The sequence below is a fragment of the Arachis stenosperma genome, chromosome 2 (genome assembly GCF_014773155.1).
Source record: "Arachis stenosperma cultivar V10309 chromosome 2, arast.V10309.gnm1.PFL2, whole genome shotgun sequence".
NCBI classification, from domain to species: domain Eukaryota; kingdom Viridiplantae; phylum Streptophyta; class Magnoliopsida; order Fabales; family Fabaceae; genus Arachis; species Arachis stenosperma.
The window spans coordinates 107402300-107420463 of record NC_080378.1 but is presented as its reverse complement, the minus strand read 5'-3'; the positions used below and the strand labels follow the sequence as shown (position 1 = coordinate 107420463).

At 33.8% G+C, this 18164-nt stretch overlaps 1 protein-coding gene and 1 pseudogene across 3 annotated transcripts; one reads left to right on the top strand and one right to left on the bottom strand.

Moving 5' to 3' along the window:
* The first annotated feature begins 1748 nt into the window (after positions 1–1748).
* Positions 1749–8082, top strand: LOC130963423 (peroxidase P7-like; annotated as a pseudogene).
* A 275-nt stretch (positions 8083–8357) lies between these two features.
* Positions 8358–13136, bottom strand: LOC130961733 (pectinesterase inhibitor 10-like). 3 transcript variants are annotated; one of them, XM_057887726.1, is made up of 6 exons: positions 12781–13136; positions 10935–11001; positions 10385–10763; positions 9970–10111; positions 9187–9259; positions 8358–8711 (listed from the first exon to the last, which is right to left on the bottom strand). In XM_057887726.1, exons 3-6 carry the CDS (start codon positions 10686–10688, stop codon positions 8544–8546), a joined length of 687 nt encoding a protein of 228 aa, XP_057743709.1. In that variant the 5' UTR covers positions 10689–10763; positions 10935–11001; positions 12781–13136; the 3' UTR covers positions 8358–8543. The 3 variants fall into 3 exon arrangements, with proteins under 3 accessions (XP_057743709.1, XP_057743711.1, XP_057743710.1); XM_057887728.1 differs by having other exon boundaries at positions 9187–9256; XM_057887727.1 differs by lacking the exons at positions 10935–11001; positions 12781–13136 and having other exon boundaries at positions 10385–10905.
* Positions 13137–18164: the final 5028 nt, after the last annotated feature.

Here is an 18164-nt window from a genome sequence, read left to right as displayed (position 1 = left end):
ATAAATTGAAACTATTTTTTCTATAAATACTAAATTTATAAAATACTCAAAAACTATTGTTATAAATAAATAACAAATATTATTTTAAAAAATAAAATTAAAATAAATTTAAAATAAATATTATATATCTATTATTGATTATTATATAGAAAATATATAGCAAATATTATTTTTGGAAAAATAAAATTAAAATAAATTTATAATAAATATTATATATTTTTATTATAAATAATTATTTTGTTATAACAAATATATATTTTTTGTTAGAAATAATTATCTGAATTTATTGATAAATAATATTTTTAAATAATTTTAATATAGTATATTAGATTTTAAAATTATTATTCTATCCACCTATTTTTATCAAAATATGTATTTTAAGAAAATTATTTTGCTAAAGGTAATTAAATAGAGTTTCATAATAATTGAAGTTTAAATTAATTAGAATTTTTATATAAATTTTATTAGATATTTGATATAATTAAAATTATAATTTTAGTAATTAAAAAATAAGAAAGAATTGTATAATTTAATTTAAATAAATTCTATTTTGAATGAATTATGTTATTAATTTGAACTCTTAGAAATTAATTTACTAGAAATGATTAGATTAATTTTTATAAATACTTTAAGTTTAAGTCAATTAATATTTATGTATAATTTTTATTATAATTAGTAATTTTATAAATTGAAATTAAAGTTTCGGTGATAGAAAAATAATGGAAAGTTATATCATTAAATTTGAATAATTAATATTGAGTTTTAATTATATTTTATAAAAATGTGATTAATATATTCATTTTATATTTTAAATTAGAAATAATTGATTGAGCTTAGAAATATATTGATACATAATGTTCCTAAATATTTTTAATAGAACATATTTGATTTTAAAATTACTCTACCCTCCAATTTTATCAAAATATCTATTCATATCTATCCATATTCTTTTCTAAAATCCTAATTTCTAACCCTAAATCCCAAAATTCCCAAATTCAATCAGAAACCCTAATTCCCAAATTGGAACCTAACCCTCATTTTCCCCTTTTCCTAGAGGCTGAAACACGCAGCCTTCACCCCCTTTCTCCTTCACCCACTCAACGCACAACACACCCACACCAGCCACAGAGAGGAAGAGAGGGAGTTGCGCCACGTCGCCGTCCAGTCGCTGTCCGGCTCGCCATCACCGGTGTCTCACCGCTGTCACTATGGAGACCAAACGCCGTCGAGCTTCTTGCCGCCGCCTTGGAGTCCGTCGTCAGGTCCGAGTCGAAGAAAGAGGGAGGCATAGAGTCAACGTCGCGCAGAGAGGGATTTGCTGTTGTCGTTGCGCGCCGTCGTGTGCCGTCGCTGTTGTTCGAGCCGTCCCCATCGCCGTGGGTGAAGTCCGCCGTTGGCGCCAGTTGAGGCCGCTGCTGTGGAACAAAGATGAGAGAGAGACGTTGAGAGGGAACCGCGAGCTGTGAGCCACTGACCGAGAAGAAGCTTCGTTCTCGTCGCCGCACTGGAGTCTTCGACGCCAACGCCGCACGCCATTGTCACTATTGCCGTCGAAGGAAACCTCGCCGTCACAGTTCAATCACCATCAAGCCTGAAGGGAAGCTAAACTGCTATTGCCCGACAGCAGCTTCCCCTGTGTTCCCAATTCCATTCTTGAAACTGTAACACTCTTGCTCATGTTCTGTAAGGAGAAAAGGTCACGTGGAGGATGGAGAGCCACTGGGTGCCGCCGTTGTTTCACCGTGGCCATGGAGAGGAACGTGAATGGAAAAGGAAACAGGGAAGCTGCTACTTGGGATTTGAGGAAAACGGCTCTGTTCTGCCTCGCCTCTAAGTTCTGCAAGTTGTCAGAGTCCTCAGCCGCCGGGAACCAGCACTGGAGCTGCCCAGAATCACTACTGCTGCTGCCATGGGAGCTGGTATTGGAACCATTGATGGAGCTACTGCGTTTAGTGATTTTCGCGAGTTGTGACATCTGAGGTAGGGAATATTTTATTAAACTAAATATTTTAAACTTTGAATGCCTGAAAAGTTTACTGGATTATTATGAATAGTTGAATGCTTCATATGTAATGGATTTTGGTTGTAGATTAAATGTGTGACTGGTTGTGCCTCTTGTTGATTTTACGATAGGAAGGTAGAACATGTTGATATGTGTATGCTGTAGTCTGCAAGAGTGTGTTGAGAAGATACATGTCTAATGTTGTTCTGATTTTGATTTGGAAACTAGTTCTCTGAAAATGAAAAATTCCTATAGCTGTTTAGATGCTCTCTTTACTAACTTTGTTTCTTATATTCTGATTCACATTTTAAGATAGCACTTTTTTCTACGTTTCATTTTCTTCAAGATTGAAATTGTAGATAAATGCTTTTGCCATGACACAATGGAACGGATTGTTGATTCTTTGGTGAGCTTTACATCTTCCATTAAATTTAAGTACCTCCAGCACAACTTTATCTTAGAATTTCATTTATTCTGCTGCTAAAATGTCTTTAGTGTTGCTCTTAGTTGTAGTCTCTTATCTCGTTAACTCTATTTGTACCAGCTAGTCTTGATTAACATCTATCTATTGTGAGTGGCTTAACTTTCTGGTAACAGTTTACGGTTTCTTTTTCCATCTAATTACTTAAATTTCCATTAGGAAAGAGTGGCAAGTGAAACAAATGATGCATGGTGCATTTCTACCCTAAATAGACTTAAAGAAGCTTTGCCATTGAACTTGAAGGTTTCCCTGAGATCAGTGAGTTTCTTTTTCTTGTCAAAACTCATTTGAGTTCTTGATTACTATGCTTTCTTCCTTCCATACGAGAAGCTACTTACTATAATGTAAACCGTCTAACTTTTTCTTGTCAAAACTCATTTGAGTTCTTGATTACTATGCTTTCTTCCTTCCATACAAAAAGCAGCTTACTATAATGTAAACCGTCTAACTGATGCAGATACGAGAGGGTAGATTTTAAACTCTTGACCAGTGCTTGTTGCATGAGTACCATACGACTTTACAAGCAAAATCTAAGCAGATTTCTGGTGACTTTTGTGAGGTAATGAACATTGCCAGTATTACAAATCCAACATCATTCAAAGATGAGGTTTCTTGGTGGTTTATAAATGTCCATCGATTGTTGTTACTTTTACGTTTACAGTTGAGTTAAAGACTCCTGGTATTATTTTTAATTTCTACTATTTACTTTGATGTTGTCAAATGATATATGTTTTTAGTCCAATTGTGTAGTTATTTTTTAAATTATTCTTATTTTTTTTCAAATTAATATAGGCACATTTGCAAGCTGAGAATGAAAAGTCTAAAGAATCAGCAATTAGAGCTTTCCAATCCATATTTGGGAAAGAGAAGGCCAGGGGAGTGCGATGTGATGGAAGAGTTACCACACCAACTTTGTTGAAAAAAAATGAAGAAATTGTCAACCTTAGGGTATACTATTATGGTGGTTTGAAAAATGATGATGATATAAGTAAAAGCAGTTATGACCTAGACTACTATTATTTTACAATGATGATATAATGCGATTGTAGATCTTACCACAATTTTTATAAGTCAAATTTGATGGTAAATGTTCAATAAGTTTTCTTTAGTAATTTGATTCAAATAGTTTAGGTTATTTATTGACACTAAATTAAAAAAATAAGTTGGAACTAATTTCATTAATGAGAAAACTATTGTAAATAAAGAATTATATCTTACAAAAAACCGTTGTCAAAAGTCACAAAAAGCAATGGTGTTAAAACCGTTGTCAAAGACAACTATAAAATGGCAACGGTATTAAAACCGTTGCCAAAAAATGACATCAATGGCAACGCTTTAAAACCGTTGGCTTCGTGAATAGTAAAATTACAACAGTTTAAAACCGTTGCCTATTCAGTTACGATTTTAAACCGTTGTCATATTAATAGGAACGGTTTGAAACCGTTGCTTATTGAGTAACGGATGAAAACCGTTGTTTAAAATTTTCCATCAAAACCGTTGTCTATGCCACTAACTGTGGCAACGGTTTTTCTGTTACCGTTGCCTTAGGTAAAAAACCGTTGCCTTTGAGCATTGGCAACGGCCGCATATATCACAGGTCAAAAACCGTTGCCAAAGCGTTGCCTAAAGTTTTGGGAACGGTTTTTCAATCTATGGCAACGGTTTTTGACTGTTGCGAAAAGCCTTATTTGTTGTAGTGAGACCATCAATAGTTACGTTGATGCTTGACCACGTGCCAAAAACTTTATTTTATACACTTATATTTATTTGTTCAATTTTAATTTCCCATTTGCATATAGTCAGAATTATAATGCTATAATACATATGCATGCATGGTTCGTTCTCTGAATTTTCTTCGTACCTTTCCACTTTCCAGTTGCAATTTGCATCTTAGAGAGAATATATGATATGTTCTTAGCTTCTTTGTTGTATGTTAGTTATTGGTCACTAGAAATGAAGGCCACTTGTTTATACCTCTAATATATATGCTTCTCAAATTTTCTAAGACACCGAATTTGATCGAAATATAAGTCCTAAACCTCTTAATTTGGTACAAGAATAATTAACCCAAAAAAATCAATATTCCTTATTCTTATCTACTATTTAATTGTTGAACAACAAACATGTTCTAGATAACTACGTACTTTAATTTGATTTTATGAATTGCTACCTATTTTCATTACCTTGTGTTAGTTGCAAAGTAATTTAATCTCTACTTACATCATATGGTCAATTGCGGCTGAGCATTTAATCATAGCCGCCAAATGACAAAACCAATAATTAATTATGTTAAAGTAGATTTTATGGTGTCTTTTATTGTACAATAAGTAAAATTTATTTTTATAATTTATTTTTATAAATAAAAAATAAAATGTGTAAAATAAGTAAAATTTTTAAAATTTATTAAATATTATTTTTTACCTTTTTTAATAAATTAGACACCATAATTTAAACACTATAGTATTCACCTTATGTTAATTACATGGATGATTTTTTTATTATATTTTAATATTTTGAATTTTTGATCCATTGGCCTCAAAACCGCGAACACTGGCTAGCTAGCGGTCAATCATGCCTTTCTCAATTTCAAAAAGTGATTGGGCCAACAGATATTAATATTATCGATCTTTCTATATATTTAAAGAAAAGTATATGGAACCAACTAATAATCAGCCAAGAATGGAACAACATAATTAATTATTAATTAGTTTTATTAATTTATAATTTAATTTGTTTTTTAAATTATTGTTGACCACATTCAAAATATGAGGGAAGATACGCTAGTGATAGAAGAGAATCACGGAACAGATCCTTTGATCATTAATTAGCTGGTTCCATATAATTAATTATGTTTTATTAATGCGTAATACATGAAACATATAAATAATATCCAAAACCATCCAATTTACAAGAAAAAGAAACATCCGTGTGCCTATCAGTAACAACATCCAGTTAAAGTCACCGGTACCTCTAGTTTACCAGTTGGCTGATTCTTGGCTTATATAGAGTTGGTTCCCTAGCATTGTTGTATATTTAATTATTTATTTCTACGTGCATGCATGGATTTTGCAGGTCAACGATGTTCCATACTAATATAACTTATCACCAATAAATCGATCTTACCTTATTTGTTTCATGACAAAAAAATATTATTTTAAACCAACATTTGAATCATTTAAATCGGTTATTAAAATTAATTATTAGTATAAAAATATATATTAAAATATAAATATATATTAAAAATAAATTAAATTATATATTATTTAATTTATATATAAATAATATTTTAATATGTATTAAATAAATTTTAAATTTTAAATTTTAAATTTTAATAATATAAAAATAAAATATTAATAAAAATTTTTTTTAAGGTAAATAAAAATTACTGATTGTTTATCATTTTTCGCTGCAAAAAGTTAGAATGAATATAAAAGTCAAACTCAAATATATTCATACAATTAATATTTAATATATGTGACGCCTATCATCAATGTCATCGTTGACCAACAAGTCAAATACTATCACCTCAGACAGCTAAGCTAAGATCAATTGATGACTTACAATATGACCCGTTTCCTATACATACATTTGTAACGGTCAAAGCATATATATCAAAGTGTAGAGTTATTATATTATATTATTAATTAATTATTAAGGAAGATGCATGGCTGCATGCAATCAAAATAAAAAACAACAAATTTGTGTGGTTTGTAAAACTGTGAAGGTGCCCAATATGTAGATGTGATAAGGGGACACATATGCTGCTCTATTGTCTATATTGCTTGCTCCTCTTTGGCATGCTCCTATGTTTTGAATCAATCCAAATTATTTATAAAATTAAAAATATTAAAAAATTAAAAAATAGAGATATATCAGTTATTATATATGCTTATCATATGCTTTTACGCAAAAGTCTTTTTGTAAATTTAAAACAAATTTTGTATCGACTTTTTTTTTTTCTTAAATAGATTGTTTGCCTTTTTAAAATACAAAAATTGAATTCTAAATTTTTTAGTGATAAAAATTCTGATAACACGCTATAAAATTGTCTCTACCAAAGATTTAAACTAGCAAATAAAATATATGAACTTTTATACATCTAATATATCGATTTTCGATCCATTATTAACTATTATTGTTAAAATTTATTTTTTTAGAGAAATATGGATATTATATATGATTAAAAGAATTAACTTTTGTATACGATGTCAAAAATGTTATTTAATTACTAGTGACTCAAAATTCATATATGATCAATTTTAATTACAAAAATATATCAATACATTAAAATTAAAACCTTTTTTTTTAGGTTAAACTCTATAAATCTCAAGGCATTATCTCTGCAGGTAGCCAAATCTAACGCACTGTAGACTAAATTATTAGCCATCATTGCATGGGGTAATAATATTTAATTTCACCGCTCGATTATTATAAGATAAAGATGTTTAATTAGGTTTTTATATTGCTTTTAATTTTATAACTAAATCTTTTTTAGTATAAAAAATATTAGAGTTAACTGAATATTTCTTCGCAAATTGAAGGTATTCATAATTAAAAACCTAATAAGATCTTTGACTGTATCTATATTGGGAGGAATATTCTATTAATTTTAATATTTTTAACATAAAAATAACCTAATTACAACAATTTAGCAAGAGGGTTCAATGTGATTGATGACATCAAAGCCATGGTGGAGAAAGAATGCCCTGCGGTGGTGTCATGTGCTGATATTCTTGCATTGGCTACTAGAGACTCTGTAGTTTATGTAATGTACACCAATCAAATTTTAGTGATGAGTGTTATAAGTGAAATTGTGGGCTTAAAACATTGATAACTTTGCAGTTGGGAGGACCATCTTGGGAGGTAGGCTTACGAAGAAGAGATTCTACTACAGCAAGCAGACTTGATGCTAATAACTCCATTCCTGCACCCTCCTTCAGTATAAATACTCTCAAACAGAATTTCGCTAACCAAGGCCTTTCAGAGAAAGACTTGGTGGCCCTTTCAGGTAACTATTATTTGAAGGTGGTTATTTCTATGAAGACGTCTTCATGGAAGATAGATTATATTGTAAATCGTTAGATGGTTCATACAAACATGTCAAATCATTTAATGGTTTGCAAATTTATCTTCTCATGGAAGTAGTAACCTTGCTTGAATAATGCCACCAATTATATATAATGAAATTTCAATTAATAAGGGTAGATTTCCATAACAGGGGCACATACCATTGACCTAGCTCAATGCAGACTTTTCGGACCACATATCTACAATGACACCAACATTGTTACCTCTTATGCCAAATTCTTGCAGAGCAAGTGTCCCAGAACTGGAAACGACAAATTGCTCGAACTCCTCGACCTTCAAACCCCCTTCCATTTCGATAACCTGTACTACAAGAATTTAGTTCAGAAGAAGGTTCTTCTTTATTCTGACCAGAAGCTGTACACCGACCATCTTGTGGGGAAATATGCTACGGATAGAGTTGCAATTTTTTAATGACTTTGCCGGGGACATGGTGAAAATGAGAAGAATCAAGCCTCTCACAGGAGGGAAAAAAAAAGGGAGATCAGACTCAATTTGTGCTAAAGTCAACTAAACATCAACTACTTAAAATTTTGTAATAATAGTTATTTTTCTTTCCAAAACTATGTCTGAATTTCGATAATTTGTTCTTGGTGTCAAGGAACCTGGTTTATTTCATCAATAAACTTTCTTGAGTTTATATGAATGTGCACATGATTTTTTCAAGCTCTTCAGTTTTCCTGTAGACATATTTACATCAATGTAAGTTCAATTATTTATTACATCTATTTGGTTATAATGATCTTGTAACTATAAATTTGTCATCATGCTAAGATGCAATGAAAAGAATCATAATATTTATTCAGCTTATCCATACAATTTGCATCACTGTGAGATCAGGAATTCATCATGACCAAAAGGTTTACAAGAATATTATATTTTGTTAGAGGGGTTGAAACTACATCGTTTTAGAAAACTAGTATATCATTACTATACAACTAACTAAACAAAAAAACAACGTTCTAGCTGCTAGTTTCACTTGGATTGCGTTTTTGCCACTTCATCCGGTTCATCATCTGTTTCAACTTCCTCTTCCATCAGTTCAAATTCATCAATCATTTTGAAGTAGGCTTTCTGTTTTTCAATGTAATCTTGCAGCTCGGAATCTTTGAGCGTATCTCCGGATGATGTGGTGCGCTGCTTCTGCAAAAAGCAAAAATGAACCCAAAAACTTCAGCACGGTATCTATTACGACATGATTCAATCAGGAATTTCGAAATAATAACCATACAAAAATATATGGCATATGTAGATAAGTACTTCAAAGATTTTAATCACATTCTACTTCAAACTGAACTATTTAAGACCTTTTGTAGAAGAATAAGTAATGACCAAAAGAGTTTTGACTTTTTGTCAATCGCAAATTATGCAATTTACTCGAAACTTAAACACGACATACTTAAGAAATTTGAAAAACAACTAGAAAAGCACGAGTACTCTAACTTTAACTATTATACACACACTGTATGCGAAATTCTTATTGCAGTATTTTCAGAATGGACCATTTCAGGAAACAACAATAACTTGCAAGCAATAATAATCCATCAACACACATATACATAGGAGTTTGACGGTCCAAATAAATCCATTGAAACAGAGTAATAATCAATCTATTTACCTTTCTCAAAGGAACTGTCAATGCCTTGGCTTTAGGTAGATTTGCACTTTTACCACCATCAGTTTTCGGGCTGCTTTTCATGACAACAGAACATACGTGACAAATAATTACATGGTATGCGTTCTAGGAAAGAGACAATATAAGTAACAAGTTACACTTGGCTGCCTCTATTAAGCCCATAGTTACTGTGGATGTGTCCAACTATAACATATATCAATATCAATAAGGAATTAAGGACACACGAACTTAGAGAATTTGACGGATTCTATTTGAAGGCTAAAACAGATGAAACAAAAAGGAGAAATCATAATCATTAATAATTTCAATATAGCATCACATGCACCACAACAAACCATGATAGACTTTCCAAGTTTTCAATCAAGAGCTACACGCCTAACTCGACCAATCCACGTAGCACACAACATTCATCAGAATATCTTAAGCAAAATTCTTCCAACTTGCAGGACGTGAAACTATCATGAGAAAAACAGGACAAAAATTCTTCGTGTGGAACTATATCCCTATTTCTTATCTTTTTTGTTTAAAAAATTTTCTTATCTCTTTGTTAACTATTTCCCTATTGAAGCACTTCATTCATACTTTACCAAAGTGCTCAAATTATAAAGGTTTGCAGCATAATTTCTTTTCCATTTCTACTACTCCATGAACCTTACTCAGCCCAGGTACTAATTTCTTCAAACAATGTTACTCAGACGGTTACAACTACATCCAAGTTCTAGAGCAACACTAACAGTGACTTAGTAAAACAGGAGGAAGAATTACCTTGTATCAGAGAGCTTCAAAATGGGTGTGCTGATGTCAGGAAATGCCAAAGCCTTCCCTTTATCCTTCCTTTTATTTGGAGCACTTCTTCGGCCGTAAGTTACTGAGATAGGCTCAAAATCCTCAAGATCAACAAAATTCCCTGAATTCAAAGCAAATAAAATTGCACACTCAATAAATTACCCTAAACCCTAATCCACAATCAATTACTAACAATCACAGTTTATTTATCATTGTAAATCTAGCATTGCTCCCAAGCAACTTGAGCTTAACTCAAATTGAGCTAGAATCTCATCCTAATTTGTAAAAGCATTGCACTGCAAGCGAATAATCCTAAAAGACGCAAACTATAGATAAAAGCTGAAATAATATTGGAAACAAATTCAAGAAATTGAGAGCTGAATAATTGAAGTACCGGGAGGAGACGAGGTTTTCGGCGACGAAGGCGGAGGAGGAGCAACGACAGGGTTCGAAGAAGTGCTTTGGAGATTTGTGGAAGCGTTGGTAGAAGAGGCGCATGAAGAAGGTTTATTAAGGCGAGGTTTGGAAGAAGTAGAAGGAGGTTTAGATTTGGGTTTGGGTTTGATAGGGTTTATGGAAAGTGTTGAAGAAGAGTTAAGAGTGTTGGTGCGATCGGAGAGAGGGTTTCTGCGTTTAGTGGTTCGGAACATGGGTTGATCCATAAGCGCTATTCGCATCAACTGGAGAGTGTTGGGCATCTTGTAACAAAGCTTCGATTTCTTCTGGCCTCATTCAGGTTCAGATTGCTGAAGTAGTAACTTAACCATATTTCTCTAAACATTTTACTAGAAACTCATTGACGTGAAACAAATAACGGCAAACAAAGAATTTATAGTGCACATAAAAAAAAAAAAGTTAAATAGCAACTTCAAAAAATAACAAAACAATCAAGGTAGTGCTACACATGTTCATAAAGTGCAAAGAATGGAAAGTGAGTACTGTACCTTGCCATGACACTATTAATTTTGTTTTGACAAAATCTGCTTAGAAGCTTCAACCAAAAGTTTCAATCTGTTCAAAATAAACCAATTATGTTTAGAAACACAAATTAAACACAAAATGAAGCTTCTTTTCTGTAATAATGAACTCTAGAAGTATGTATATAATTATCTTAGATACGACAAAATATATAGTCACTAAAATATATAGGATCATGAGCGATTCTCTGTTTTCTGAAGTACTGTTTCAATTCAGAAATTAAAAAAAAGAAGAGCTACAGCTACATGATATGTTAGAAATCCCTGAATTCAAGGATGCTAAAGTTCAATTTGATGCTATTTCTAACAGGTTAATTGCATTTCACTAATACGTTTATTAGCATGGCATGAACTATTTTCTAATATATACAATATTCATATTTAACACAGATATATACATCTACTGATACAAATTGATGAAAACACAATTTCTTGATATTACAGGTATCTTGTACTAAGAAATCTACTGATACAAAACGAGACAAGAATAATGTCATAAGTAGAAGATTATAAGACAAGAAAACTGTTTATCACAAAGCATGATGACCATCACAACTCATAAGAATTCAAATTTTTCCATAAAACTAGCTGGCAGCCAATGACAAACTCTGCATGGATAAGAATACTATCATCATTATTACTGACTAAAAAAGGCTATACTAACTATAATAAGTTATTGTGCCAACTCAAACATATAGTTAGTTACTCAAATATGAAGTCCTTAATTGAACTAACACACATAGTTGAACCTGAACTACAACAACAACAGCAGTAATAATCAATTTAATTTTATCAAGTGTTATGTATGAATTATATATTAGATGAAACTGAACTTATGAGTAACACAAAGCTAGCTATCCCTTTATATTAATGGATGAACTTAATTTAACTGCTGTAATAACTGATGTATTAACTCAGATCTATATACAAAAACTCTCAAGTCTGTCAAGTTGAAAGTTGAATAAAGAGTGGCAGAATGAGAAACAGAGGAAGAAAATGAAATAGAAGAGCGAGGAGCAAAGTTGCATAAACAAAATTTTGGTACTTATCTTTTCGAAAAATATTAATTCTGTTCTGTTCCACATTCTGTTTCATTTTTTCGAAAAACAAGAGCTTAACATAATAAAGTGGAGTTTATTACAAGAAAAATTAAGCTAAATACACCATTATCATCAACCAAGTATTATAGGTCCATTCATTCCAAACTTTAGATCGAGAACTAATTAAGCTAAATACACCATTATCATCGACCAAATATATATAGTGAAAAGAGTTATGCTACGTGTACACTAAAATTAGCCACCAGGTAAAATACAAATATACATTGAAAATAAATTAAACCACACATGTATTTATATACAAATACATTGGTGGCTGATTTTAGCGGATAATTTTGGTGTACAAATAGTATTTTTGTAGTGGAAATTAGAAATCAGAAAAAATATATATGTAGTATATATTTATGCTCTCAAATGATACACTCGTACACTTTTCAGAAATCAGAAAATAGTATACGACCACATTATTTTTATCACATGAATGCTGAATCCAAAAACAAACAAAACCCCAAATTAGAAAACCTACAAACAACAAAATTAGAAATAAAAAAACCCTAAAAATCCACAAACCTCTCAGTAGCATATCCAGTAGCTGAAATCCTAGTATATCCTTAGTATTCAGCTTCGACAATTAAAAAAAAAACACACACACACATACAACAACAACCACCACCACCATAAAATTCTAATTTCACTATGAAACCCTAAGATACACCAAAATTGACATTGAAAGAGCAGGGCCGAAGGAAGCTCACCTCGGATCGACAGTGAAGGAAGCTGACCAACTGAACCAACGGTCGAAACAAGAAGACGAAGACTACCACCACCCGAGGGACCAGATGCTGGTTTCGTCTGCTTCTGCCGCCGGGGAAGCGAGCGCAGGGAAGGTGTCGAGAGGTGAGAGAGTAACGACAGAACAGTGAGTGCGAGAGTGACGAGAGAACAGTGAGTGCGAGAGTGACGAGAGGTGAGAGCGACCGCAACGATGAGTGAGTGCGACGAGAGGTGAGAAGTGAGTGCGAGAGTGACGAGAAGTGAGAGTGACGAGAAGTGAGAGCGACGAGAGTGACGAGAAGTGAGAGAAGAGACGAGGCGCTGGAGTTGGATACGACGCCATTTTCGTTTTCTTTATTTTTTTAAATAAGCATGAGAGATTATATATGAATTAAAAAATACAATCCAATTCTGTATTTAAGTGTTTTTGACAACTAAATCCAGTTAAATTAATCTAAATTTAATAAAAATTACTTTTATCACGTTAACATATTTAAATATTTTTGACAATTAAATCCAATTCATTTAATCCAAACTTAATAAAAATCACTTTTATCACGCTAACGTATATCATTCGCGCATTTTAACAACATATATAGACTTGTCGGGTGCTGCAGCTTATCACTACTATGAGAAACGAACCAGCGACATTGCCATGACTAATAATAATAATAATGAACCAACTATCACAAAATTACTTATGGAAGAAAAATATTATATGAGGTATATTATAAATAATTAAATTATTTAATAATTTATAAATTTATCTTCGCATGAAGATAAATTTATCTTAATTCTACTAATTATATATAATAAAATTTCAATTAATAAAGGTAGATTTTCATAACAGGGGCACATACCGTTGGCCTAGCTCAATGCAGACTTTTCAATCACATAATCATATATCTACAATGACACCAACATTGATGCTTCCTATGCCAAATTCTTGCAGATCAAGTGTCCCAGAACTGAAAACGACAGATTGCTTGAACCTTTCGACCGCCAAACTTCCTTCCATTTCGATAACCTATACCATAAGAATTTAGTTTCATTCCAACCAGGAGTTGTACATCGGCAATTCTACCAACTGTGAGAAAAGATGCTACAGATAGAATTGTATTCTTTAGAGTGTGCATGGTTCAAGAATTAATTTTCATTACTAAAAATATTATTTCGAGGTTCATTTGAAATGTTGATTTGGATCTAGACGTGAGGTTTAGATCTCTCAATGTGGTAGCGTCCGATCTCTTTAGTTTTGAGGTATCGTTTGTCTGAGTTTCTCGTGAGAAGGTTATGGATGGTACTTGCAAGAGACTCCAATACTTAACTTAGTAAGGGATTTAAGCAGATTTTTAGTAGATTAGAACGTGAATTATACTTAAAGGTTCTAGTGTATTTATAGTAGAGCTGCTAATCACTTTTTTGGAGTAGGTCTATTTTTTCTGATAGATAACTATTCCTTTTATCTTGAGAGTCTGTTAAGATCTCCCTTCTAGATGTAGCGAAGAAATATCTGGAGCCAGTTACTCATTAGATCAAGTAGAGCTAGCTAGTCCTCTTTGTTGATGTTCGACCTCTTTAAGAGGTCGGGCTTTATTGCAAAGTGCCACTTTATTAGTGGGTTTTTTTAAATCTTATTGGGCCTAACTTTTATTTATTGGATAAAGGTATGAACAGTGCCCCTGCTTGAGCCCAAATCTTTTTATCGGTTGGGGTCAAGCATTTCGTGGCTTTTGTTGTGGATGTCGGGTGCTAGCACTTCAGTTTACCCGACGTGTTTAAAATTTTAAACGTTGATTCTTTAACGATGGGCTAACATTGCGCGGCAGTTTTTTCTCGAAATCCACGCACGTTTGCAGAGAAATAAAGGTTTCATTTGCTTTCTGTCTCTTATAAAAGACATTTCAGCTCTACTTCCCCTTTTTCCTTTGTTTCTGAAAAAAGTGCTTTGCTTTTTCTTCTGAAAAAAACTTCTCTGTGCCATTTCGGTCGCTTCTGTTTCTTCCAAGATTTTTTTTTATCTTAGTCTTTAAAGAATTTTGCTTTTGCCATCGTGAAGAGGATCATCCATGTGTCTACTGTTTAGACGTGCTTTTCCTCTTTTACGCAGTCTTCCTCGAGGTTGGTATCTTGTCTTATTTCTTTTCTTGTGTTCTTACTCTTATTTGAGATTATTTTTTTGTTTCCATTTTTGCCGTCATCGTCTTTTTTCCTTCTGTTTGAAAAAAGGTTTGCTTTTGATTCTCTAGCGCTTTTTGTTTGAAAAACATTTACTTCTAAAAAGATTCTGAAAGATTCTATTTTATCTGGAAGAGCCTTTGTGTGCTGCCATAGGTATGTTTTACTGTTTGTGTGTTGTGTTGTCCCTAATGCTGCCACTTTGATATGACATCATTGTATAAGAGAGGCACCATTTGGTTATGCTGTAGGAGAAGTTTTGGAAAGAGCATTTTTTTTTTAGTTTTTATGTTTTACCCGACTTACATTGGATAAGCTCCGACTTCTTTTAGTAACGACCTTCTTTACTTTTGCATTTGTAGGTGTAGTATTTATGTCTCGCCGTATTATCTTGAATATGTCGACTAAGGTCCCTCTTGCTCTTCGGGTTTGGGTAGATAGTACTTTTCTTAGTTGTGTCTCGGTGATAGATAAAGAGTACTATAATGAGTTCCGTACGTAAGCACCATAGTATATGCGAAAATAGGGCGGATGAGAGAAGCTATGTTTTAGAACCGCCCTACCCAGATAAAAGAGTGTGTTTTTCCCCTTTAGAGGAATCTGAACAACCTTTCTTTTATGCCTATGATTGTTTCTTTACTAGGCTAGGTGTCCACCTTACTTTTACATATTTTGAAATGGAAGTGTTGCGGTCTTCTAACCTTACCCCTTCTCAATCACACCCGAGCTCGTGGGCTTTTATGAAAATGTACCATCTCCTATGTCGGGAGTTAGATGTCTGACCTACTTTAAACGTCTTTTTTTTACCTCTTTGTTGTCACGAAACCTTATAGTTTCACTAAGAAGTCGGGGTGGATAACCTTCTTTTTTTCTATCTTCGATTATTCATTCCATGATTTCAAAAATCAATTTTTTAAGGTCTGGGGTATTGTGGGTGTCTGACCTTTTTTTTTTGCCCGAGAACTAATAACCTCTTATTCCCCTATACTGGCAAGATACTCTTAATACCGTTAGGTGTGATCTAGCCGAGTCAGACGACCTAGAGAGGGGTGATGTAGATTTGTTGTTGGGTACATGAAGCCAAACTCCCCATTTGAATACAAAAAGATATTTGGGAGATCCCAACCTTCTGAAGTCCGATCTCGGTAGTTCTCTCTTCCTTTACTTGTTGAATTCTATTATTTGTAAATGTTGTTTCTGAGTATGTTTGTTTTATTTTGCAGAAAGTATGGCTTTGAAATCTGCTATGAAATTTCTTCGAAATACCAAGATGACAGTCATTGTTAAGAATCTCCAATAGCAAAAAGAGATCGGGTCGGATCTTATGTCCGATCTTCCCCTAGGAAGTTGGGATCGGGTCCATCTGAGCAGAAGGTCATCATCCCTACTCCTCTCTCTAGGCTTATCCCTTCTGAGCCTTCTCCCCCGTCTCTTTCTTCCACCGAACCTCCCTTCAAGAAATAGAAGGTGGATGACGATGAGAGCATTTACTTGAACAACTTTGACGCCTTGGCTTGGGAGGAGAAGAATGTCGTCCCTTACCACCATCTAAGCACGGATGATGTGACTCTTTAAAACCACTTCCAGCACTTGGCACATGGAGGGCTTCGTACGGTTGGGGTATGTACTACTCTAGCCAGGGAGTTGAGGAACTCTCCTGTTCAAGCGACGGCTAGTGCTTTGGTGTCGGCCCGTCTTGATGTAAAAAGGCTAAATGAGCTAAAGAAGGACTTGGAGCAAGAGCGAGAGGCCTTGAGGTCTGACCTTGAGAGAGCTCGGGAAAGAGCTACCAAGTCGGAGGCTGCTACTGCTTTGGCCAAGGAGAAAGCCAAGAAATTCCAGGAGAGCTATACTCGTGTATTTGGGGAGAGACTAGCCCTAAAGGAGGAGTTGCAGAAACTAAAAGAGGAGTTTGTTGAGTTTCAGGAGTTGGCAGTTTTGGGGATGTACGAGATGTTCGAGAACTTGGAAGCCCAGGTTAAGGTCTTTGCTTCCGACCTTGACCTTTCCCTCTTCAGTGTGGACAACATTGTAGTTGATAGTAAGATAGTTCCGGCACCCGAGGAGGATGATGTGGAGGAGCCTCCAGTGGATTCAAAGACCTCGACGCCTCAAGTCGGGCAGACCTCCACCTTAGGAACCAACTTAAACCTGAAGCTGCTACTGTGGATACCTCTCCTCCGACCTCTGTTGTCGTGTCGGCCGAACCAATCTCCCTGCTCCCTCCTTCTCCTGGAAAAGATGATGTTACTAGCGAGAAACTCACTCCTCTTTAGGCCTTTTTATATTTTTTATTTCATATAACTCGTATGGTCCGGCTTGTGGGCTTATAACACTTTTGATTCCTTGTAATAGTTTATAGTTTTTTTAACACTTTACCTTTTACTTGTTACTTTTATGAAGTAATGTTCAAAGCTTTATCAAAGTTGCAAAGTACCCTTTTCGTAGTAAGGTACAGGTTATTTTGTCTATTGAGTCGTAACAAATTTAAAAGTTTATTAATTTCCTTACATAGGTCTGACTTTGAGTAATTGGCCTTTACTAAGTTACTTTTACAACTCGTTTTTTATCTGTCCTGTTTGAGGTCTCTTTGTACGAGTTGTTTGTATAACTTCTTACATCAACTTGTACCTCGTGGCTTCATCTTTGCCAACCACTTTTAGGTTGGACAATGATTTTCTGCGGTTTATCGAGCTTAAATTAATACGTTTGAGATAGAAAACCTTTGAAGAAAGAAATGGAATAGGAATTTTATTAATATTTAAAAAATTCCTTTACAAAAAGCATACTAGGGACGTGAACGTCCCTAGCCTTCGTGTTGGTGCCTCGTTAAGAAACGCTTGAGATCGGAAAAAAGAGTGCACCAATAAAACGAGGTTTACTACTTTAGCTGTAATATTTCTTCAAGTTACAAGCGTGCCACGATCTCAAAAGCTCCCGCCCTTGGAGGTCGGACACCTTGTAAGAATCTTTACCTAAGATCTCTATTATGTTGTAAGGTTCTTTCCAATTTGCAGCCGACTTTCCTTCTCCTAACTTCTGTATTCTGATGTCATTTCAGATTAGGATGAGGTCGTTGGTTGTGAAGTTTCTCTTGATCACCTTTTGATTGTATCTTAGAGCCATCCTTTGTTTTAGAGCTTCCTCTCTAATCCGAGCTCTTTCTTGGACTTCATGAAGGAGGTCA

Excerpts from the sequence above, each read along its gene's own strand:
- LOC130961733 (XM_057887726.1), bottom strand. The coding sequence starts at position 10,688 with ATGCCCAACACTCTCCAGTTGATGCGAATAGCGCTTATGGATCAACCC. Across the intron at positions 10,112-10,384 it reads GAAAACCTCGTCTCCTCCCG|GGAATTTTGTTGATCTTGAG; the intron begins GTACTTCAATTA and ends CTTTGAATTCAG. Across the intron at positions 8,712-9,186 it reads TGACAGTTCCTTTGAGAAAG|AAGCAGCGCACCACATCATC; the intron begins GTAAATAGATTG and ends TGCTTTTTGCAG.